At 41.7% G+C, this 24,301-nt stretch overlaps 2 protein-coding genes across 3 annotated transcripts; both read left to right on the plus strand.

The window, feature by feature from the left end:
* Nucleotides 1-3,031: 3,031 nt before the first annotated feature.
* LOC308149069 (uncharacterized protein) lies at nt 3,032-17,742 on the plus strand. 2 transcript variants are annotated; one of them, XM_080520713.1, is made up of 16 exons: nt 3,032-3,246; nt 9,259-9,367; nt 9,449-9,564; nt 9,914-10,258; nt 10,339-10,410; nt 10,573-10,647; nt 11,480-11,640; nt 11,918-11,968; nt 12,217-12,255; nt 12,703-12,897; nt 12,981-13,121; nt 13,241-13,337; nt 13,859-13,974; nt 14,179-14,352; nt 15,450-15,539; nt 15,644-17,742. In XM_080520713.1, the coding sequence occupies exons 2-16, from the start codon at nt 9,261-9,263 to the stop codon at nt 15,761-15,763; spliced, it is 1,899 nt and encodes a 632-aa protein (XP_080376839.1). In that variant the 5' UTR covers nt 3,032-3,246; nt 9,259-9,260; the 3' UTR covers nt 15,764-17,742. The 2 variants fall into 2 exon arrangements, with proteins under 2 accessions (XP_080376839.1, XP_080376840.1); XM_080520714.1 differs by lacking the exon at nt 3,032-3,246 and adding an exon at nt 7,007-7,090.
* A 4,111-nt stretch (nt 17,743-21,853) lies between these two features.
* LOC308144613 (lysophosphatidic acid receptor 4) lies at nt 21,854-23,898 on the plus strand (the record flags this gene model as incomplete). The annotated part of the gene is made up of 2 exons (XM_080515776.1): nt 21,854-22,204; nt 23,347-23,898. 2 exons carry the CDS (start codon nt 21,854-21,856, stop codon nt 23,896-23,898), a joined length of 903 nt encoding a protein of 300 aa, XP_080371902.1.
* Between the last annotated feature and the right edge of the window lie 403 nt (nt 23,899-24,301).

Consider the following 24,301-nt stretch of genomic DNA (forward strand, 5'->3'; position numbering starts at 1 on the left):
TATGTAGTGTTAGAGATGGACCAAAGGAGACGTTTCCTCTCTACACTCAAGTTTGTATTTCGACTTTTTTTCTCAAATTGCATGATTAAAAAAAAAAATCTAACTCCTGTCGTTTTTATTTTCATGACGAGCCCGAATACTCCTCTGCACATCCAGACTGATGTTAAGCGAGCAAACAACGTTTCATATAGCACTTTAAAGATACAGATAATACACATACATAAAATGGTTCAAAGAAAGGAAAAGATGTGGGTAGTATAAAAGACATTCAAAAATGAGTAACACTGTGCAGAGTAAAAAAAGAGTCCACAGGTCATATGGTGTTAAAAGTCAAAGAGAAAAGGTGGGTTTTAAGAAGCGTTTTACAAACTGTTGCCGGTCTGACGGACAGAGGCAAGTCATGAAGTGAAAAGTTGAAATTTGTTTGGATCTAATTGAGCTAATTGAAGATCCTAATTTGATTACATTCCCCATTCACTCATGCACATAAAACATGGGTGATAATAATCTGGAGTACACGATGTGAAGTTCACGTACACAGCAGTAAAGGTATTACTTCATGGCTCCTGTTAGACCTTAATAAGGGATTGCTGGTGATGACTCACGGGCTTTACGGTGTTTTTGTCTGTGAGAGTGGGCCAGCGTGTGTCATGTCTACAGGGCGTGGGCCAACTCTCCCTCAAAGACCACTTTCTCCTCATCTCTGCCTCCTGTTCCTTCCCGCCTTGCCTCATTTTTCTCACCCTCCCCTCTGTCACTGTGTCAGGCCTTCCAGAAAAAAAAAAACAACATACAGTACGTCGATTTGGCTCGCTCTATTTTTGACGGCATTCCAACCGCGTGACTTCAGACTGGAGTGAGCGTGCATTTGTACCCGTGACGTCAGCTGTTTGTTTGTGGTTGTGTCTGGGGCAGCGGCTTGGTAGATAAGGCCGGGTGGGAGTCGTCTGTGTGGTTGTGTGTCGTGGGTGTTTGTTTGGGGAAATGCCAGACATGAAAGAGTGCATGAGACATGTTTGATAGTCGTAGGAACGGGCCTAGGGAGTGATGAGTTTGTCAACTTTATAGACTCCTCATTGTTGGGCGACTGATGATTGAGTGCCGTTCTATTTCTCTGTCTCTCCCGCTCTCTCACCCCCAGCCAGAGGAAACTGCTGCATAATGATAACAGACTCTGAGACAATGGGTTCAACAGGCGTAAATACATAAGCGTGCACGCGGGCGCACGCACGCACACACACACACACACACACACACACACACACACACACACACACACACACACACACACACACACACACACTGGTGAGGGTCAGGGGTCCTGCATGAGCTGCTGATAGTCTGCAGACTTTCTGAAATTATTTATCAAACATGGAACAATCCAGACATACCAGCAGCATTTCTTCTCTCTCTTTCTCTCTCTCTCTTTTCCCTTTTCCCTTTTTTGACCAGTTGGAATAAAGAATGATCCCTCTCTCACCTTACCCTCCCCTGCCTGGACCTCGTCTGCCCAGTGATAAGGTCACATCGGGTTTATTTTGGGCTGCTTGCGGAGCTGCAAAGACTACCAAACCCTCAGGGTTTCCCTTAAAAGCATTTGTGGCATTTTGGGATGTTTGGTCCCTCAAGATTGGTAAACATTTACTGTAAAAGAAAAAAAAAAAAAACTGCCCTCTTTCTGAGAGGTTTCACCTTCACTGGTTAAAGTACCAAGAGGTTTTTGTGTGATAGATAGATAGATAGACAGATAGATAGATAGATAGATAGATAGATAGATAGATAGATAGATAGATAGATAGATAGATAGATAGATAGATAGATAGATAGATAGATAGATAGATAGATAGATAGATAGATAGATAGATAGATAGATAGATGTTCTTGTTTGTTTGTATGTTTATAAAAATTCCATAAATAAACTATTATGGTCTTCTGTTTCACCTGTTTCTATATTTTAAAAAGGGTTAAATTAAAGCAGAACAAAAGAAATTGACGTTTGTGTGTGTGTGTGTGTGTGTGTGTGTGTGTGTGTGTGTGTGTGTGTGTGTGTGTGTGTGTGTGTGTGTGTGTGTGTGTGTGTGTGTGTGTGTGTGTGTGTGTGTGTGTGTGTGTGTGTGTGTGTGTGTGTGTGTGTTCATGTCGTCCTCAGCGTTGCCTCAGAGGCTGCTGGTTAACAGATCTTCCCAGTCATCCACGGCCTGATGGCTCCACTGTGTGTCAGCAGGCCTGAACAGCAGCCAGTGGGTGAAAAGCTTCATGCACTGTGCATGTCTGACCATCAGGGGGCGCATTTGTTATAGTCTCTGCCAGAGGGATACCGGAAACAGTTTCAAAGGGGACAACATCACACTCAGGACGTGTACAAAGTAAAATAAATGTATAGTCGCATGAAGCAGATGCATTTCCGGTCATTTACTACTATTTTTAAGGTATATTCTATTTCAATTTCAGCAAAGAAATAAAAACATATGAAAATAAGAATATAAAAGAATAGTCATTCTAATGAATATGTAGAGAAAGAAATTGGGGTAATAATAAGAAGGGAAAAACAGATCTCAGCATTTCTAACAATAATAAATAAGTAAATACATACATACATACATACATACATACATAATCCACCAAACTTAACAAATGAGGTGGATTTTTTGGTATTTCATAATAGAAATATCCAATTTAGTTCATTTTCACTGTTACCTTTTATATACCATTACAATCAAAAACATAATCCAAGTTTATTGTTTGTAAGAATAAGAATAAGTATAAGAATAATTATATTGTGGATAACAACGAGAATTAATAGAACTATATAAAAAATAAAGAATAAGAATAAAAATTACAATGAACAATAACATGAGAATAAAAATAAGAATGAAACTTAAAATAGAAATGAAAACAATGAAAATAAAACCAAAAAGAATAAACGTGTCTTCCGGTGTGCAGCCGCGCCGTTGTCTGTCCGTCTCCACTTCCGGCAGCTTGACTCTCCTTCAGCCGTCAGTCGCAGTATCAGTCGGAGCGTCTGTTGCGGAGTCATACCTCCGAGCTGTCAGTGTGTTCCTCCGCTCCGTCCTATCCACATCCTCCCTTTGCAACTCCATTTCTTTCTCAGTTTTTAACTTGAAACCAGGGGGGTTGTTGAGTGACAATGGAGTCGTGGCTTCGTAGCTGAACGGAGGATTATCGTTTGTCGCACGCGACTTTGTTGACATATCATCCGCCGCTGACTTCAACTGAATTGACGGGGTAAGTTCGGGACACTCTCAATTATAGCTACCAAACTTCTGCTTTACGTGTTGCTGGTAAACGGGTGCCTGTCAGTGTCCCCCCTTCTCCCCCAGCGGTGTCCCTCTGTCTCCCGGGGTCTGCCCCTCCTCTCCCCCGGTGTGTGCGCTCGGTTCCAGGATGCCCGTTGTTGACACTGCAGTTAACGCGTCTCCAGTTCGTGGTTCTGTAATAAAACTGACGCTACTCGGAACACGCAGTGTTGTTTTGCTGCTACAAATAAACCCGGTGTGTCTCGCAGGCGTTCAGTTTGGTCTGTGGGCGGAACCGGGACGATTTGGTAAAACATAAAAACAACAGTTACAAAATAACGGAAAGTTTTGGCTAAACATGTAAACAACACTTTGCAGACTCACCTTTTATATTATACTAAACATGTGTTTTTCCACAATTCATATTCAGTTATATTAAACCCAGTTAGTATAATATTACATATATGTGCATATATATGTAATTTTACTAACATTTTAACTGCAACTTAATTTTGTATATCGAATTTCATATATTATGTCACATTTGAAGTATTATTTGCTGTTACTTTATTTATTTACTTACTTATTTACTTACTTCTTTTTACTTTTACCTGTAATTCAGTACAGTTCAGGCATTGAATTAGGAGTTTCCAGTACCCTGGGTTTAGATGTAAGATATTAGCCTCATATTTTAGTGTGTTCTTTTTTAATGTAGTTAATTAAACCATATTTTTCTGTGGTACAACATTTAATCTTCCATTACAGATTAAGATTCTGGGCTATGCATCATGTTTTAAATGTGTACGTAGGTATAATATTATGTTGTTGTTGTATTAGGTAAGAAATCACTAAAGCAAGTCATATATTCCATTTTTTGACATCACTGTATTTAAGTAGTATCCACAAATACTTGTACTTTTGTTCAACTGTGCACTTTTGCTCATACAGAAGCTAATTTTAACACCTGTTAAGTAGTAATCTGATTTACTAACTTTAAAATGCCTCCATAACAAATTGCCATCATGCCATTTTGGGCGAATTGAATAGAATTGTACTGAGTATTTCTTGAGAAAAGTATCTGTACTTGTAATCAAATACCATTCAGGCACTATAAGAGTAGTAGTTGTACTTGAGTAGAAATGTTCAGTACTCTCCACAGAACTACAGTCTATAAACATAATCTGGCTTTGGTTGCAAGCTGGCAATTTAATTCTCTCATTTATTTATACAGATGTAATTACCATTCTTAAACTAGTGTCTGCAGGTCTGAACTCGAGTCTCTCAGCAGTTCTTTGTTTAAATGTGGTAGCATTGTGTATTGTTTTTGTATCCACATGCTTACACCATGACACCAGTCCATTGTAAATGCATATTAATATAATACAGCTATTATGTCCGGTCTTCAAGAGAGATCTGAACCAAATTATAGGCCATTTAAGTTATTTGAGCAGATTTACAATCTGGCTTTGTCCATAGATGAAGTTTGAAACTTAAGTCGAGGCGGAATCCAACATAACAACACAACAAAGCCTCCTCCTTCTCCTCCCCTGTAAACTCGCCTCCAGCAAACTGTTGAAAATCCAGAGCGGCCAAACAAGCATGTGGTTCCCATCTCTATAAACAGACCTTATTAGGGAGCTGCTCAGATAAATAACTGTTCCTTCTGTACCGAGAGTTTGAGGTGATTTGTCTGAAGCCGGAGCGTGCGAGTGACTCACCCGTTCTGTATGTCTGAGTCATATTTCACTGGCCCTGTCCTGACGTTAGCCACAGCTCCTGAACCCGTTGCCAGCCACGGTTTGGTTTATGTGGAGTAATTTTCTGCATTCTTTACCCACTGCTTTCCACTCGCACAGTCACACTTACCCCCCCCCCCCCCCTTCTCATTTCTGGGCCCCGATTCTCTCCCGTTTGCACTCACGTTTCTCTTTCTTTTCCCTTTTTTGACATTGTATCCCTTTGTCCCCTTTGCTTGCTTGTCTGTTTCATCCTTTTTTGTGCTGCCGGCTACCATTCTCTACCTCTGCCCCTATCTGATCTCGCTTTCACACGCGACCTCCCGACTGTCTCGCATGCCTTTCCCCTCTTTTGTCCGAGCTCTGCCAGCCTCAGTGGTTGGGATAGTGGAAAAGTAACCGTGCTCCACCCAGCCCGGCGCAGCCCTCATCAAATACTACTCCTCTAGTTTAAAAAGGATTTCAACCTACTACAGAATCCTCTCCAGTATGTTTATCTTCCATGTTGTACATTTGTAGACAGTTGCTGAATCATGAATATAGATTTGCATCAATTTTTTTTCTGCTCACTGTTTTGAACTTGCATTGCTGCTTGGACATGTTTACTGTTGCCATGATGACTACATACCACGTGACCACAGTGGATGTTGCAACGTGCACTAACGTGCCATCATATCCAGGCTCTTATGCCAGTAAATTTGACTAAAACACAGAGTTTGCTTATCCCGTGTGAATGCACTGCAAGAAACACAGACGTGGAGGGGTAATTCACAATTAACCATTGGTCCCTTGGTAATACTAATTCCATGCAAATAGGGCATAAAATCACCCCTTTTCTGTAAAATCCAATTGTCGTGACATGTTTTATCCGGAAACACCTTGTATATTTGGGAGATTAGTTTACAGCCATGCTGCCTGTTGGTCAATCAGCTGCACTTCTCTACTGCTGCTCTTCATGGTGAATGCATGAAGAGCAGCCCTTCAGCAATGTCTCTCTGCAGTGATGTCCTCTGTCTGAGGAGGAGGAAGGGGGGGGGTCTCTCGATCAGAAGAGGAAAAGTGCTGAGCTCGGCTGCATGGAGATGCCATTTACAATAGAACGGAGGATTTGAGGGAATTAAAGTACAAACTGCTCCCTTCTCCGAGCTCTTAGCTAAAGCCTCTTGACATACCGGGAGGAAAAGAACAGGTGAACGTGTGACAGGGAGTCGTTAGTTTCCTTTACCGGATCTGCTGCCTCAGAGCATACAGGAAATATAAATGTACATCCTTCTTTGCAGTTTGGTCGCCATATGCAACAGTATTGGCAGCACTGGTTATCAAAGAGGAGTGTAGAAGGCTGCTGGAAAATGCGTGGGCTCTTCACAAGAAGAGAATAACTACAACAAAAACTTGTTGACTGCTAAAAAAGGAGGTAAACGTCACTGAGGCATCACTTCAGAGCAGCTTCAGCTATATTAGATGGTATGCTGTAGAAGTGAAGGTTTCTCAGTGTGTGTGTGCTCGCTCTCTCTGACTTCCTGCCAAGTTGGTACGAAAAGCCACAGCTTCCTTTTCTGTCATCTTCTGCCTCGTCTTTCAGCAGCAGCACAAGTAAGTAACGCTGGGCTCTTGTCACGTCCCTAGCTAAGAATATCAGGATTTGCCTGTAAGATAAGAAGACTCTTCACATGAGGGAGGTTTAAATACGGGACCACAGAGAGGTGGCTGGATTTTTCTGACTGGAGGAGGCAAAGTCAGAGTCAAGTGTCTGACACAAAGCTGAAGTGGACGAGGTTGAAAGCCATTTCTAACTCTTAGGTTACTGTATGTTACATGGAGCTTGAATTGCCAGACTGTCTACTCTAGGTATGCAGAGGTGAGTCAGAAATGCGTGTGCGTGTGCGTGTTCACTGATGCCACAGTGTAACACAGTGTAATGACATAGATATGTCAGGGTGCGGTGCAAAGAGAAGCCTTCAGGCTGTGTTCAAGCTTGGCCAGTTCAGTTTGAGTACAGTGTGACCACGGCCGCTCGGCTCCTGACAGGTGAGCTCTGAGGATTGTTATCTGAGCGGAGAAATGAAGTCCGAACGGATCCTACACTGGACGTGACGGGTACGGGAGTGTCGTTGCACTACTGGTGGCTCTGTTTTGACTGTGACTACATTTTCTGAGGTTCTTGTGAGTTCTGTCCGGTTGTGAAAGTGTGTGTCGTGTGAAGGAGTGTTCACTTGTCCAGGATGTGCTAGTCTACTCATTGTCAGCTCAGATGAGCTGGATAGAGCAAGTTGATGTGACTGATGGTAAAAGATCCGACATAAATCACCTATAATACAACCCGTTTGTTTTCTGTGCGAGAAAAGAAAATTCTCCTCAATGCACAATTCCTGAACATGTTTTCACCATCTATGTCTCCACCAAGCTTCTGATTAACAAAATCCGGTGGAAAATCTTTTTACCTGCTCAGATTAGGCCACAATCTGGACATTTTTCTCTAATACACTGGTAGCAAACTTAAAGCCTGTCCGCCAAGCCACCAGGCAACTTTCATAAGAGTAGTGGACACAACACAACACTGAAACTCTGAAAATATAAAAATGGCTTCATGTTCTGATTGTAGCTCTCTAATACAAAACTATCAACGTTTTCGTCACATATCCTCTTCATACGTGACTTTCAAGTTTACATTTAAAGTTTATTGTTCTGCTATTTAACCGGTCGAGCCCACTCAAGATGAAATTGGGCTTAATGTGGCCCCTGATCTCATCCTTCTCCTTTTTCAAGTGCAGCAAAGTGAAAAAGAGAAGCATGAATTGTGTGCAAATGAGTCTGAGTTTAGACTTTGAACTTGTAGTGGAGCTTCTGAGCCAGGGTTTATGCTAACCAAGTGTACTGAGAGAACACATCGACTCGGCTTTAGATTCCTTGTTACCGGTACATAATCTTTGTGATGGTGCCGGAAAGCTCACCTTGTGAATAGTTTGAAAGACTTTTGTTTTCAATATTTCAACATTGTTTCATACTGTGTACTCCAAGTGTCAGTGCATTGTAGCATTCCTGTCAGCGTGTTTGGATGCTGTGTTTTGTTTTGTTTTTTTCATGTATGCTTGTTAATCTCAGCGAGCATTTTGAGTTTGCAAGACAGATTAGCTGGATTACTGGCCACCACGATTAACTCTTAACAGCAGCTGTCAGGCTCTTATTCGTTAGTGCTGCTCCTGCATCAAGTGTAACAGGCTCAGTGACACTGCTGCTCTGTATTTCACTGTACTGGTAAGCCTTTCTAGTTATTACTATCATGCACTGCACATTACTGCTTTGTTTACAGCTGATCTGCTAATGTTGAAGCTATTACACGGCAGCTAGTGCTTGTTACCGTTGTAAATGTTTGTTGTAGCTTGTTGTGTTGTTTTTGTAACAATCCTACCAGTGCAAACATTTGCGGTGGTTTGTGAATGTATTGAATTTACTTTTGGTGAAAATGAGAAATGTTGACAAAATGAACGCATACTTTAAAACGGAATTTATTGGAAGTGTGATGGAGTTATGTTGAAAATCCCCCCCCCCCCCCCCCCAAAAAAAGAAAAACAGTTGCATAACATTTAAACTCTGTTTGCATGACGTTATTTGAAAACAGAAAACGTTTGTTGTGTTTTGGATGTCCATTTAATCAGCGTTACTCAGAGCCACTGAAAAATTTACTTTTGGAAAACACTCCCATGTGGACCTTTTCAAAAACTCTTACTCGTATGCGTACCACAACCGTAGTAAATAGCAGCTGGACAACAACAATGGCGGCTCCCACAGTGTTTTGACTCCCAGCCTATATTCTCCTGGGACTTGGAAGTTTTAGAGTTGAGAGTCACTCATCATGACGATCCAACTTCATCGTCTGTCCATATGAATGTCCTTGTACCCGTCATTGTCAATGTTTAAAGTGCGTGTGTGGTTTCATTATAAAAACAACAGCAACTGCTAGTGGTCCACCATGAAGACATGTCTTTTTAGCTTCTCTGCCATGGAAACGGACATTGTTTTCAAAGCGTTGACACAAAACCTTTCTAACACGAAAATGCAAAAAATATTAGTTTTCACAATTTTGAGAAAAAAATTTGAAAAAAAAAGCTGACAAAAAAGAAGTATGATGATCTGATAGCATTTTTTGTTGCATTCTCACCATGAAGAGAACAAAAGGGTGGAGAATTAGAGGGGAGAATACATATTATTGCCTTCTGCTCTTGGTTATCAGGTCTCAGTCTGTGTTTTTCTTCTCCTCCCCTCAGTCATGTCTCGGAGGAGCTCTCGCCTCGTGTCCGGTGGCTACTACAATTCAGATGAGGAGTCTGACTCCAGCACTGTGACAAACATTTCCTACCGTGAAATCCCGGTGAAGTAAGTCAACCAGCACTAATCTAAGGGATTGTGATTGCAATCCTGTATTATTAACAATCACTAATTCTTTTTTCTCTTCAGGGTTTTTAAAAAGAAGGCAGGGCCTCGCAAGGCCAGCTCCCGTACGTCCAGCAGAGCAAATAGCAACGCTAGTTCAGGCAGCCCAGAGTTGTCGGTCACCACGGACCAGTATGAAGGTAACAAACCATTGACTGCAGGACTTTGTAGTAGTGATGCACCGATGCCAAGTTTCCAAGGGATGAGTGCAAAGGATTAGCTACTTGCCTCATTTATACTCCGTACGCAAACGATACCCAAAGGCTATGCTTCACGGTAAACCACCTCCTCACTGATGATATCATGTAGTATTCGCTGGCAGTATCGGGGATCTTTTACGAGTACCAGTACACAGTAGTGCACCCGATACTGGTAACGATACTTGTACATCTCTGCACCCCGACTTAGTAAGAGTATAAAGACGCATGGCCACCTATTGTGAACATTGCTGAGAACCAACCTCATGCTCATCTCCTCTCTGCTGCTCAGCGTTGACTCCGTCCCCATCGAGCAGTCAGACGCAGGTCACAATGAGGACGGTGGCGTTCGCGGCCTCCACGCCCACCCCTCGGCCGGCCCTGACGCCCACCCGCTGCCCCTCCACCGCTCCAGAGAGGAGCTCCTACACCGGTCACTGCAGCTCCAGCAGGTCAGCGCTGCACTTCAGGCCGAACCACAAGGAGCTGGGTCAGAGCGGCGTGGACAGCTCGGGGTACTCCTCCTCCGAGGGAAGCCGGAAGCCGTCAGCCGCGACCGACAAGCTCAACTCCACCAGCGAGGGCGCCTGTGACGGATACAGGAGGAGAATCAGCAGTGCCTTAGACAGTTGGATTGGTGAGGAGGCGACTGGTGTTTGGGTGTTCAGTCGTGTATTTACACAACTCGATAAATCTGTTTTCCTGCGTTTTGTTCAGAGTCGGCCTCTTCGACGGCCTCATGGACAGCCGCTGCAGCACATTCAAAAATACTTCATCTGACAGCATTAGGTAATTCGTACATTTCAAACACTTCTCCCAAGCGATCGTCCAGCGTTTTATTCTTCAACATGTGCCTGTACATTATTTAAAGGTTTATGCTTTCACAATCGATAAACACTCGGTTCTGGTTGGTCCAAAATCTTAACAAGTCAACTTCTCTCTTCCTCCCAGCGGGAGCCCCTTCCTTCAGAAAGCACATGAAGACGGCTGGTGTCCTGGTTCTGCTCCTCCTCATCTCACTTCTATGTGAGTATGAACATTTAGCGACACTTTGCACATCCAGACTCCATGCCATGGTTCAACCTAATGGGTCTGAGTCACCTCGGTGTGTTTCCACTTGCTTTCTGAAAGCGTTAAGTAGACAGCTACTTTCCTGAAGACATCGCAGACTAAGGTACTCTGGGTTTCCCCCTCCAGGAAGTGAAGAGATGGTCGCGTGCCACAGATGGCGTTTGATTTGCAAAGCAGGCCGACCTCGGCTGTCTCTGCTTGTGTGGTTAGCTCGCACTGGCACGCATCTGCGTGTTACTGTTAATTACCGCCTGAATGCTCTCACCCCGTACTGCTTTAAGAGGAGTTTAAATGAAAAATAAAATGTAATTTAACTCTTGTGTTTCTTCAGTTAGGATGTCTAAGTGATGTGTATATCTATTAAGAAACTAGAGGGAGCGGCTGTGTTTTGTATTGAAGAACATAAAGAGGGTAAATGATTTTTCTTTTAGGGAAAAGTGCATTTTCTGGAGAGAATGCAATGAGAATTGAAATATAAACTTTTAGAGATGAACTGTAGTGTAAAAGCTGTGCGACAGAAGAAGAGGTTGAGAGTTCACGTCAAACTAAAAAGTCTCTGTCAAGCAAACATTACTCCTTGTGCAACTTCTGTAACTGTGACCATGATAGTAATGTCATCATAATAATCAGTGACTTCCTAATGTGGTGGCAGTGCAGCAGCACATTGCTTTATAGAGCATTATTCTCAACATCAGTCATTACAATTTGTACATGTCTTTGAGTCACGTAATCCACATTTGAGTGTATTTTGAAATGATCCCTGACCCCATGGGTTTGTTTCCATCAGGTGTGTGGTTGCTCCTTCCATTCTCCACCTCTGTCTTCTCCCGCTTGACTTCCACAAAGACTGTGTCACAGACAAAATCTCCGAGCCAGCCCGTCATCCCCGCCACTCCTCGCCTTCCTCCTCCTCCTCAACCCAACATCGTGTATTCCTCACCTGTGGTGGTACGGACACACGTCAGATCATCTGCATCTCACTGTTTGAATTGAGGTGGAGGCGATAGACTACGGCCTCTGGGTTTCACTGTGTTTGATTTTCACTTTATACTATTCAGTGATACGCAAATACTATTTTAACTCTTACTCCAGAGGGACATGATTCATTATGCATCAGATTGTTCTTTTTTTTTTTTTTTTTACTTTTTTTACAACAAATATCCCTTGAAAATGTGTTTTGTTCTTTTTGTTTTATTTGTCTTTTAATGTTATATTTTCAATCCAGGATCCAGCCATGGTATCTGCTGCCGTCGAAGCGAAGATGGAACGTCTGCTGGTAAGAACAAGTTTGTCAAGTAAAAATCTTTAAAAATACAAACTTTATGATCTACTGTGCATCCCGGAATAACAACAGGACCAATAATCATGAAAGCCTTCCTAAAACCGTCGAGCAACGCTAGTTTCCTCTAAGACAAGCTGGGAATATTCTGTACCATAACGTGTACCATTAAGACTGGGTTCAATGTTCTCGTGCGTGGACTAAAGATGACGAATGAGTGTGATGTAGATGTGCGTTTCTTTCAGGTGGAGCTGCAGCTGAAGCAGGAGCGTCTCCTCTCTCAGGTGAGAGGATCTCAGTGCACACTGTTTGTGCCTTTACCTCATAAAATACTCGGACCGTCAATTTTGATGGTAACCTTGAGATACAACTATGAAACCTCAACCACCAAAAATATATACAGCCCATTTTCACTTGCTGTAAATCAGGCGTTTCAAACATATATTGCATTCCCTCTGTGTCGCTCCTCAAGTGATCAAAAGTGTTGATGTGGTTTGGAAGGACAGGAACATTTGTAGTAAGAGTAGCTTGGTTTAAACTTGGCTCTGCTGTAGTGACATCTGGTGGTGATGATGAGTAACTGCAGAAATCTGCTCTTTATTTATGAACTTTGGTAAGACGATGTTTGTTTGTTTTTTAAGAAACACCTTTCACATAATGAAGCCTAAATGCTTTCCTGTACTTTCTCCTTCATTCGGCTCCTTAGCTCACGATATGCTTTTGTCTCCCAGATTAAAAAGACGCTGCAGCTGGACCTGCAGGACATGAAAGCCAAGCTGGATGCAGAAAATTCGGGCAGCTGGGTGCAGCTGGAGCAGGAGGTGGCAGTGCTGGGCCGGCAGATCGCAGGCTACCAGACAGACAGCCAATCGGCCGCTGCAAGCCTCAACCTCAGGATCCAGACGCTGGAGGTCCAGAACGCTCAGGTGACAGAGTTGATGGAGATTTACCGAGTGACACACTCAACATGTTGACTCACTTTTGATCCTCAACTTCCTTTCTGAATCAGCTTTCTCAGGACTTGTCGTCCATCCAGCTGATGCCCCCTCCCGCCCCCTGTCCTGAGCCCAGCGCTGCTGCCCCCGTCCTCGATCATCTCACCCCGGAGCTCCAGCAGGCCATGGAGAAGTGGTTCACTGACCGCGTCAAGGTAACCGCAGATATAACACATTCTAGCTGAACACGATCGTTCCTCATATCATGTCACATCCGCGTGTGAGTCTGTGTGGAATATTGACAGTTTGCTATATTTTTCTGAACGTGAATCAGGAGCAAGACGCCATCAGGATCGCTGACAAAGGAAGCTGCACAGACTGTGGGCGACCTATGGCTGACAAGATGCCAGATTTTGCTCTGGAGACTCAAGGTTGGTAATGTTGGCCAAAAACTGTTTTTTTTAAAGTCACGTTAATGAGAAACATTTGCATGTTAGATGTGCATTTGTCTTTCTACTATTTGTACATTACAGTGCATTTTAACACAGCTTTTTCTTACGGACCACGTTATCATCTCATCCATTTTGGTTTGACAGTAATCAAGTGATTCAAGGACTACACAGTAAATTTAGCAGCCAAAGGTCAAAGCCACTGAGAGCTCATGTTTCCTGTTGATCATGAGAATCCAGAGCCTCTTTTGGGGAATGACTGGATTCTGGCAGCCACAGCTCAAAGTGACACAGATGATTGGTGAAGGCGTGCAGTCACAGATGAGAATTGTAGTAATATAAACAGTTTCAGACTTTGCTTGTGTGTGTGTGTGTGTGCGTGTGTGTGTGTGTGTGTGTGTGTGTGTGTGTGTGTGTGTGTGTGTGTGTGTGTGTGTGTGTGTGTGTGTGTGTGTGTGTGTGTGTGTGTGTGTGTGTGTGTGTGTGTGTGTGTGTGTGTGCAGGTGCCAGTGTGGTCAGCACTCGGTGTTCGGAGACGTACCGGATCCGTTCAGCGTGTGTGACCCTGTTTGGCTTCCCTCTCTGGTATCCGTCTGAAAGCCCGCGGACTGTCATTCAGGTACGAACCTAACTATATTCTCTCTTTCTCTTTTTACGCTTTTCTTTCTCATTTTGTCCTTTCTGTGCTGTACTTATTGATTGGTGTTTCCTCACAGTATCTCTCTCTCTCTCTCTCTCTCTCTCTCTCTCTCTCTCTCTCTCTCTCTCTCTCTCTCTCTCTCTCTCTCTCTCTCTCTCTCTCTCTCTCTCTCTCTCTGTCCAGGGTTACCCGGTGCTGCTTCCTGGGAAGTGTTGGGCGTTCCACGGCGTGCAGGGCACCCTGGTCATCTCGCTGTCTCACCCCGTGATGATCACTCATGTGACGCTGGACCACCTGCCGCGCTACAACTCCCCCACGGGCCGTATCGACTCGGCACCCAAAGACTTTGAAGTCTACGTGAGTCCTGCTCGACACAGCGCCAGGACATTTATGAAAGAGCCATGAAATCATTCAAGGTTTTTATGCTTTGACCTGTGGTGTCATATAAATATAAATTTTTGGATCAAGTACATTTATAAAAATCCACGGCATTTCGGAAATTATGTAAAATAGTCGCCTCATATTAATTCATAATTTAAAAGCGAGCATCATTAATACGGATACACCACACACAGATATTTGTGGACGCAATTGAGCGAAAGTATCACGTTCTCGCAGTTGCTCTTGAATAAAGTCGACTCGGTTCACAAAACATAAGCACAGACGTGCCATCCCAAAAGCATTTATTTATCTCAAAAACTTTCTTTCATGGGGAATCAAACATATATATATTTTAAAATTCCAATGAATTACAATAGCGGCCCATTCAGACGTCATGGAAATGAGTTAAATCTTTTGGAAAAGATCTGCAAATTTACCAATACTATACATTACCATGCATTTAATAACCCAGCTGTGTTAAAGTGATTAAATACAAGCCTGAAGTTTATCCGAAGTTTGTTTCCTGACGTTGTTTTATAAAAGAATGTGAGGAGGCCCATGATAAGTCGGCTAAATCATCTTACCTGTTGTTAGTCAGGACCAGAAACTCCATCTCGCGAAACTAACTAACGAGCAGAGAGAATGTAGTTCATCAGTAATTTGACCTGTAAAATGAAAATGAAGGCAGCATGTTGGCTGTTTTGTAAAAGAAAACTGGCGCTCGATCACTTCGCTGAAGTAATGCAACGACGACGTTCGACGATGTGTTCCTCATTGTGAATGTTTATAACACTGAGGCCCAATTTACCCAACAACATTTTTTGTTAAGTGAAAACGGAAAACTTTCATTGTGTTTTGGATTTCTCCATTGACAGGACCACAGCACCAGCTCGTGGACCAAAATTAAAACTACGTCGTTTTCAGTGTATCTGCCGTTTTCGTGTAAACGGACATCCCTGTCAAATCTGCCATGCAAACATGGAATGTTTCTGAAATTTAAAAAAAACGATGCATTTTCTTTGGAAACGCTGTGTGAACGAGGCTTGACATGAGACGTTCTTGGTCATTTCCAGGGGATGAAAAATGACACGGAGGAGGGAACGCTGCTGGGGGGCTTCACTTATGATGAGTATGGGGAGTCGACGCAGACCTTTAAGCTGCCGGTGAGTTTAAACTGACTGACGGATCTCACACACACACACACACATACACACACACACACACACTGAATTTGACCGTGATCATGTTCTCTCCTATTTCCTAACAGGACCCGAGTGACGTCCTCTATCGGTTCGTGGAGCTGCGAGTCCTCACCAACTGGGGTCACGTGGAATACACGTGTCTCTACCGCTTCCGTGTCCACGGAAAGATGGCCGCCACATCATGAGGGCGGCACCGTGACTCCTTCCACATATCAGGATGGACATTAGCAAAGTTGTTCAGAAAGTCAACGACGACCTGATAAGTCTGCAGTGGGTTCAGGGCCAAACGCTACTGAAATGTGGACGCATGTCACTCCCGTGTTTGGGCGTGCGGGTTTTTTTTTTGCGACGCTTCATATTAAATTGACAAGCATTATAGAAGCTTTTTTTGTGCAGTGCACAAGCTTTGATTAATTGCAGTGAAAGATGTAAAGTATTGTTTTCTAAAAACCAAAAATTTACTTATTTGGGAGTGTAGAGTTCTGGAAACTTTATGCTTTTAATCATATTTTTGCATTGTTTTGTTGTTGTTTTTTTTAAATGCTTGTGCTACAATAACAAAGACACATTAAAGGAGCAAAGATAAAGGACTTTGTGGAAAGCTCTTGGATTCTTAGGTCATAAAAACTTAATGGCTTTCATTTTAAATGTAATACTTTTAATTCATTCTAATTCTAATTGCCAAAATGTCACCATGGAACCTCCAGGTTTGACACCAGTCGGGTGGATTTATCTCATTTCACAGTGATTTATGAACAGAACATTACGATCACTTCACATAAAGAATCTCCAACACTCTGTCCGGTTTTGGACACTCAATGAATTCTTATCACAAATCCTTTTTTGGATGCAGATTGAAGTCATCCTTAAAAGTGGAATATTAAATTCTTCTGTCACAGTGTCTCTTCCAGGGGTTATTTATTTATGTTGTATTGACGCGACATACCACCCTGTGAGCAGAAGGTACTATAAATGTTTTAATGCAGTATTGTTTTAAGATGCAGCTTTGTAACAATTATTCAGTTTCTTGCTGTAACAAGTCTGGATGCATCAAAGCAGGGGTGTCAAATGTACGGCCTGCGAGCCAGAACATGCCCGCCAGAGTGTCCAATCTGCCCTCACGATGAAATCTTCCATCTCCGAGAAATTCTAACATTGGCTGCCATATTTATTTGACCACCAGGAGCGCATTTTAGTCTGTATGTGGTGAATCAGTTCAGGTGATCAGGATCAGGTTTCCCTTCACAGATGAAGAAATGTGTTGGCATTAAAGATTATTTCTAGTTATTCTGGTGATAATATGAAGTAGCCAGCTCTATTTTAAAGTTCCAGCTACATGTGGCCAAATGCTTTATGCCTTTGAAAATGTAAATTTAATAATAATCCCCTGTGACCTGTAAATTGTAAAGCGCATCGTAAACTGAGGCAGAATATTGTTGAAATTCCAGTTCTTTATTTACATTTTCATGTGTTGTTAAAAGGACAGTTCGATAATTATGAACTTGGTAAATATATTAATACGATGCTGCATTAAAGCAAACACAGATTAAGAGTTCTTGTTATTTATTTATATATTATAATGATATCATTCACCAGTTTGGCAGACTACATGCACTGTATATGAAATTAAATGAGTTTGACACCCCTGCATTTAAGTTCATTATATTCCTGCTACTTGAATACTTGAAAATCGTGTTTCTCCAAGCTGTTAAAAAACAAACAGCATGACAAACCAATGATGTCTTTGTTTCTACTTCCTTGTATAGAACTCTTCAACCAGGAAAAATAATGTTGATATTTATTTTTAAACAGATGCCTTTTCAGACTTCATGTTGTGTTTTTCTCAAATGGGCTTGAAGGTGATTTCAATCATCACATGCTGCACAAGTGAAAAAACTTTGAAGATAATCATTTCCAAAATGGATTCTGTTCAATACAAGAACAAAACTGCTTCATTGTGTGAAGAGCAAAGATCAACAAGCAAATATTCAAAGTCCAAAAATAAATCTTCAATATTTTATTGTTTTTGAGGAGTTCAGATTTGATTACGACTCAGGATCAGGAAGTTTTCGTGTCAACATTTGTATTTCTTCTGTGAGCAGATCATTGCTGAAGTTTTTTTTTTTTTAAATGACTGATTCAATGAAATTCAAATAAACTGCTGAAAAAATAACTGACAAATGTTTATTTGATGGGACATGTCTATGAATGTGGAATGCACAATGTTAGTATATATGTTTTAGGCCTCTGCAATATAAAACTGCTTTATTTATTGCAGACATACTTTGAAAATATACACATTAATTGAGCAAAAACATTTTAACTCATCAACAAAATTGCAACTCTGCAGTCACCTAAACTACAAAGATTTTCCGGGTTTGTTGTTTTGTGGATGAGTTATATGGTCACCAACTACAAGGAACTGCTATAGTAACATTTGGGTGAATGGACAACTCGACAATGAACTGTGGATGTTATACAATGAAACATGAGACAAACTAAATTACTACAATTTAAACAAAGATAAATCACTTTGTAAAATGTATATTCCTTATGAGACCAACAATAATACCTTCACAAGTTATCTAAATTGATTATAACTCGCTGCAGCCCGAACTCTCGTAATAAATCGTATAAGAATCGCTCGAGTATATTATACAGTGTAACTGCAAAACAAAAGTTTTAAAACTCAACAAAATGCTTTGCAAGGGCTCTGTCCAGCACTGAGAGTTGCCCGGTCCAATATGGCGGAGGCATTGACGTTACGCGTCGCGAGTGCACGCGCAGAGTGGCTGCCTGTAAGACTGAACAACGTGTGCAGATCTTCAATCTGCACCTATCGGAGCTTCGGGCTCTGGCCGCAGGGAAGCTTCACGAAATGGGTAAAAAAAAACTTTTTGTAAGTTCATAGTTACTCAATGACCGTATTTTTCTGTCGACTGTTCAAAACTGTATGTCTAACTTTAAATTAACTAGTTATTTTTTACTGTTGACTATTCGTGAGAAGCCAAATCTCGCAGTATTTCATTTGTAATTAACGAGTTGACTCGTCGCTTAATGGTCGAACTTTGTTTTATTTCGCTTTAAACTTCATCTTTAGATAAAGGTTTTCGTACTTTCCCACTAAAAGGTGATATTGTTGTATTATTTGCGGTGAGCAGGTTGTACAACGTTAATTAGTGGCTTGTTAATTATGTTGTATGCTTTCGCTGTAGTGGCGCTCGACAAAATTAACCGTACTTCTTCTAATAATATGGATTCTGTTGCTGCTCTGTTAAAATATCTCCATGTTTCCACTCCTGGAGGTTTTCGAGGTGATATATTTGCAGTAGGAGACGTAAACTTTGCTCGGCAACATTACAAAGTGCAGTTCGAGTCTGATACCTGCAGTATCGCTCCTCCACACGAGAGGCAATGCAGGCGCGTCTTCATCTGTGCTCTTCCTGCCATGGCTTCCTGGACGTCATATCTTGAATCAAGTCTTTTTTCTTTCCTACATGTTTCTTCCAGGATGTGGGATCGAATCCAAACACTCTCCGAGCTCCTCTGCTGGACTTTAATCCACATTGTTCCGTGTTAGATGAAGATATACGCGTTTATTCGGCTGTGTGTTTCTATTGGTGCAGAACGGTCACGTGTTCACGGTGGCAGACTTTATTGTAAACATAAACCCTCGTTAAAGTCTTCAAACTCACCAGATCAACTGCAGCTCGGACTTTTTAGTTTGTTCTTTCTGTTTTCTTTGAATCCCTAAAGAATGGCGTGGCGTGTCGATGTTTGACCGGGACTCTTGTTGACGGTACGGGGGATCAGTCCCTCCGCTCGGACCCATTCTCGGTATCGCTTCTCGGCCTTTTGGCTAAGATCAAGTGTAGTATCTGTTCTTATCAGTTTAATATCTGATACGTCCCCTACCCGGGGACCATATATTAAATTGATTTTTGGAACAGGGAGATGGAATAGGGGCTTGCTCCGTCCACTCCACGCATCGACCTGGTATTGCAGTACCTCCAGGAATGGTGCACCCCCTCTGCTGTTAAAAGAAATGTAAGCACAACTATTATGAACGGAATGAGATATAACCGTTGGATCGTTATGTGCAATGACACTTCCTCTTATTTACAGGATAGTGCAAAATTGGCTGTATTATAAAGTAATTACTGCATCAGTCATAGTTATTGTGTAAGGAATGCAGTAGTCCCCTCTGTAGGTTAAGGAAATATGAAATATTGATCAGATTGTTGTAAGTAATCTTTAAAGTCTTCATACATGCATTAAAGTATATGTCTAGTTGATCACACGTAAATAAAGCACATTGTTTCCAACCATTAAAAAAGTATTCTGTGGCTTTTATTACTCAAGAAAGCAACTTCATCAAAGCCTGTATTTGTTTACGTTCACTTTATCCTGCAGTCATGTTTATATAGTGTGTTGCTTTGTGTGTCATATCAGATGTGATGGAAACTGAAGAGAAATATTAGACACAGAGTAAACAAACCGTCAATCTGTCATATTGTCCACCATTAAATTATTATCCAGATTGTTGCTGGTCAACTGTAACATCAATTAATTTAACTTAAACTAGTAGTCAGGTTTATATAATTATTCAGTGTTGTATCAGATCAAAAGGTTAAATGAAGGGAAGACAGTGATATACCTCATTTGACATTTTTAGGTTTTATGCTTCATATTAACAGGAATCCTTAGGAAATCTTAATTTAAAACGCATCTTGAAACGCGACACATTGTTTCTTTTTGAGTTTCCTCAATCGCAGCAGCTCAGCTCACACACTGAGGACTGACCAGAGAGAAACTCAAAGTGTCTCCGGCAATGAACCTCCAGGTAAATGTTTCACACGTTCACTCCACCGCCGCTCATATTCTAGGAATATTTCACGAATTCTAAACAATAAATTCACACTTTTATGCCAAATTTGAGACGTTTCACTGAGACAATGTCAGAAATGTTTCTAAGCAGAATATTAAACTCGGAAATCAAATGTGTCTGTTTAGGAATGTAAATGACAAAGCAACCCACTTAAACCACTGATAGTGACACATACATACCTTGTGTCTGGTGACATTTTATTGAAAATACCTATAAATATATCAAAAGGACATTAAGAAGAGTGCCTTTACATTTATCTTTTTTATTTTGATTGATCAATGCATTACAATCTTTTAATTATTGGGTCCATTTGCTTTTTTTAGGAGATATTATAAATTTGCATTACTCTGAACAAGATTCAATTTTTGTTAATCTGAATATCACACATTTTACATTATTGTGGTAACTATTCTTTACTCGCCTTTAATCACCTTCTGATTTGTAAAGAGGCAACATTACATGAGAAGTGGCCAACGGGCCATTATCTAGAGCTCCGTTGGCTAAGATAACGTATTTTCCAGTTACGTTTATAGGAGCGACCTTTTAACATGAAATCTGATGTGAATCTGCCGGCACTAAGATGTCAGGTAGAATAACAGAGGATGTCCATTGAAGCTTTATATTGCTGGCTGGTTTTCTTACTTACCATATGCGATTTAGTAACAACTTGCATTGGGTTTCTCATTGACCTTGCATCACCTGTTTTCACTGTAGCGTTGCATCAGTGAGAATAATACTGCAGTGCTACTGCTGGCTAAGTACCCGCAGGAATAAACCCTAATGACTCTTAAATGAGAAGAATGAAAATGCATCCTGGGTTCTGAACGCATGCTACATGTGAACTTTATTGAGTTGCAGTCGCGCCGTAAGAAGAAGATCATAAACTCAACAGCATTGTGTTGCACAGTTTGGAGGTTTATTGTGACAAATACCATGAAAGTCTATTTGTAGAAAGGTATAAAGAAGAGAAATGTCTCCTAGACTACTTGCACATGGGCACAAAGTATCCTCGATGTCATTCACCCCAAACACGCCGCTTCGTCCAATAGCTGAAGGTGTCCCAGCAGTTCTATTTTGCATCATTGACCAATTGGAGCCAGTATGAAGATACAAAAGAATAAATATATCCCCATTAGCCCAGCCTAAAGGTGACATCATTCCCCGTGGAGCTTGTTTTTAAGCCAATGGCTTCGATAACCTGCAAGTGGAAAATTCTGCATTGGACAGAAAGACTTCGACTGCAAGACACTGTGAAGTTGAGGTATGGTTGAAAACTGTGATGACTGTATAGTGTTCTGTTATTGTCATTTGGAGGTTTGAGTAATCACCACTAACCGTTCACTCTGTTCTCTTCCTTGAAGCGTCCCAACCTCTCTTTCGCCCCAAAATGTCCAACGCCACCCCTCCCCACGAGAACGCAACCGAACCCTCCATTCTTTGGTATCGGCATCCAGAGTGCGCAGTGGCTCCTTATGCCTATGTCTTCTATTACGGGGTCAAGGTGTTCAACCTGGCTCTGGGGACGCCGTGTAACCTCTTAGTCATGTCGCAGATCGCAACCACAAAAGGTGGCGCTTCCACGTCGGACGTTTTCATCTTGAGCCTGGCCGTGGTGGACGTCCTCTTCTGCCTAATGACACCCATAGACCTGCTCAACAACCTGCTGATCAATGACTATCGCATCTGGTACTACATGAAGTTTATGTATGGGGCCAAGGATCTAGCGCCGCTCTTTCTGGTGAGTGTTTATGATGGGGTTGTTCCTGCTGCCGCGTCGTGGCTAACATACCTTTCCTGACGCGTGATCTATATGGCTGTATATATTCTGTTTTTATAATCTAATTTCAGTATTTGGCTTAACAACACCCTCATAAGGGGGATTTTTCAAGCTATGTATGTTTTTTTGTTGTTTTTTTTTAAATATAATAGAGTAAAGAACATTTTTTTGGTTTATTTTAGGTCCAAATTATCTGTTCTGAGCATCCCATACATTTTAGTTAATTTTGGAACTTTATTTTTAAGGCAGAATCTGAAAACTAATTGGAATAATGAGCAATCTGTAGTTCTGGATAACCATTTCATGACACTACATGTTTGCAACACAGTCACTATAAGCCAGTTTATTATTACATTTACAATACATATGGAGACTTTATATTGAGCCTGATGTGTAAAAAAAACTAAAATAGAATGCGAGAAAAGGTGGGCCAAAAAACGTGGTTTAAATACAGGGTATAACTGCTGACATTCAAAAGGAAACCTAAGGTTGACAAACCAATTCTTTGATTTATCATCGAATACTACTCTCTTGTGCATAAACTGCAGGCGGTTAGCTCTGAACACAAGTCACAACTGCACAATGGTTTGAAAGCTGCACCACCTCCCAGGAGAATAATGTGTTTCAGATCCCTGAAGATATTTAAAGATCTCGTGCCTGGTTAATAGGAATTAAAGCCCAGTTGACTTAGAAGTTTTCAAATGAAAATGCAAAACTTCTGTTGTGCTTTGATTGTCCGTTTACATGGCAACTGTGGGAAGAGTCACTGAAAAAGCAACTCTTTCAAAATAACAATCCCAACTTCATCATCTGTCCATACGAATGTCTGTGTAACCGCCATTGTTAATGTTTATCGTGTCCTTGCACACGTGTGTTTTATGACACAAACAAACAAACAGCACACACAAGTAGCCCTTCAAGCTAACCCAATTCATCATTTTGGATATCCTTTTTAAAACATTGCCTTGTAAACTTTTCTGAAACGAAAAAAGTGATTGCATTTTCACGTAAAACAGGACAGAACACAGACGTACCCCATCGTTTTGTCTCCAGAGGCTCACTGAACCAAAGAATTCTGTCGCGTTTCGTTTTCTCTATTCCAGGTCTGTATCTCTTTGGACCGCTACATGGCTGTGGTCTACCCGGTGCTGTTCGCTGGCATCCGCGACAACAAGATCCGCTCATGCATTTGTCTGTTTGTCTGGAGTCTCGTCCTGGCTCACGGCATCGCGAAGAGCATCCTGGGAAGAATGGTCACCATGAGCATCTTCAGCGGAGTCATCCTCTTTGCGTTCGCCGTCATGGTGTTCTGCAACATCTCGGTCGTCTGGGTCCTCCGCCGCTCGGTGATGGGAAACGAGGAGATGCATCCAGTGAAGAAGAGGGCGTTCAAGATGGTGCTGATCAACCTGGCCATTATCGTGGTCAACTACCTGCCCCCCGTGGCGCTCATGCCGTTCGCACCGTACTACACGTTTGTGGAGTTCAACTGTCAGATCACTACCAGTGTGTACTCCATTATGGATCTGAGCTGCAGCATCGAGCCCCTCCTCCACGTCACAAAGATGGAGTGTATGGACAAGGGATGCTGTGGGATCTGTTGCTCCAAGAACCGTCCAGCTGATCCCAAGGAATCCTCCAATCAAAAATCATAAATCAACCACACCTTTAAAAAAAAATAAAAATGCTATAATTATTATTATAGATACTTTGATATCACTCTTTTAAGCTTTTTCCTACTGCATCATGGCCACTATACATACAGATTAGGTTAAAACCACTGATTCTTATTAGTAATGGTGTTTGTTAAACGTTTGCTGACATTAAATAGTAAGTCATTCCGTTCAGTTTGCATGTTCTCTCCGGAAGTATGATTTACTACGGCCGTGGTGAGCAGTAGCAGCATATCCACCGTTTCCGGAGCGTTTCCAGACAGTTGCAGTTTCGTCCTTTTACACAACGACGGCGTAAAAGCATTTTCAAAAAGTTACACCTTGGAAGCCGTTATCAAAAGTTTCAGTGACTCTGAGCACCACTGTCGTGTAAACGTACACAGAA

Source organism: Blennius ocellaris, assembly GCF_963422515.1.
Source record: "Blennius ocellaris genome assembly, chromosome: 3".
Lineage (NCBI taxonomy): Eukaryota > Metazoa > Chordata > Actinopteri > Blenniiformes > Blenniidae > Blennius > Blennius ocellaris.

Bases quoted from the DNA above. Each gene is read 5' to 3' on its own strand.
- LOC308149069 (XM_080520713.1), top strand. From the start codon at position 9,261: ATGTCTCGGAGGAGCTCTCGCCTCGTGTCCGGTGGCTACTACAATTCA. The intron at 13,122-13,240 runs GTAACCGCAGAT...AACGTGAATCAG, and splicing joins GGTTCACTGACCGCGTCAAG to GAGCAAGACGCCATCAGGAT. The intron at 13,975-14,178 runs GTACGAACCTAA...CTCTCTGTCCAG, and splicing joins GCCCGCGGACTGTCATTCAG to GGTTACCCGGTGCTGCTTCC.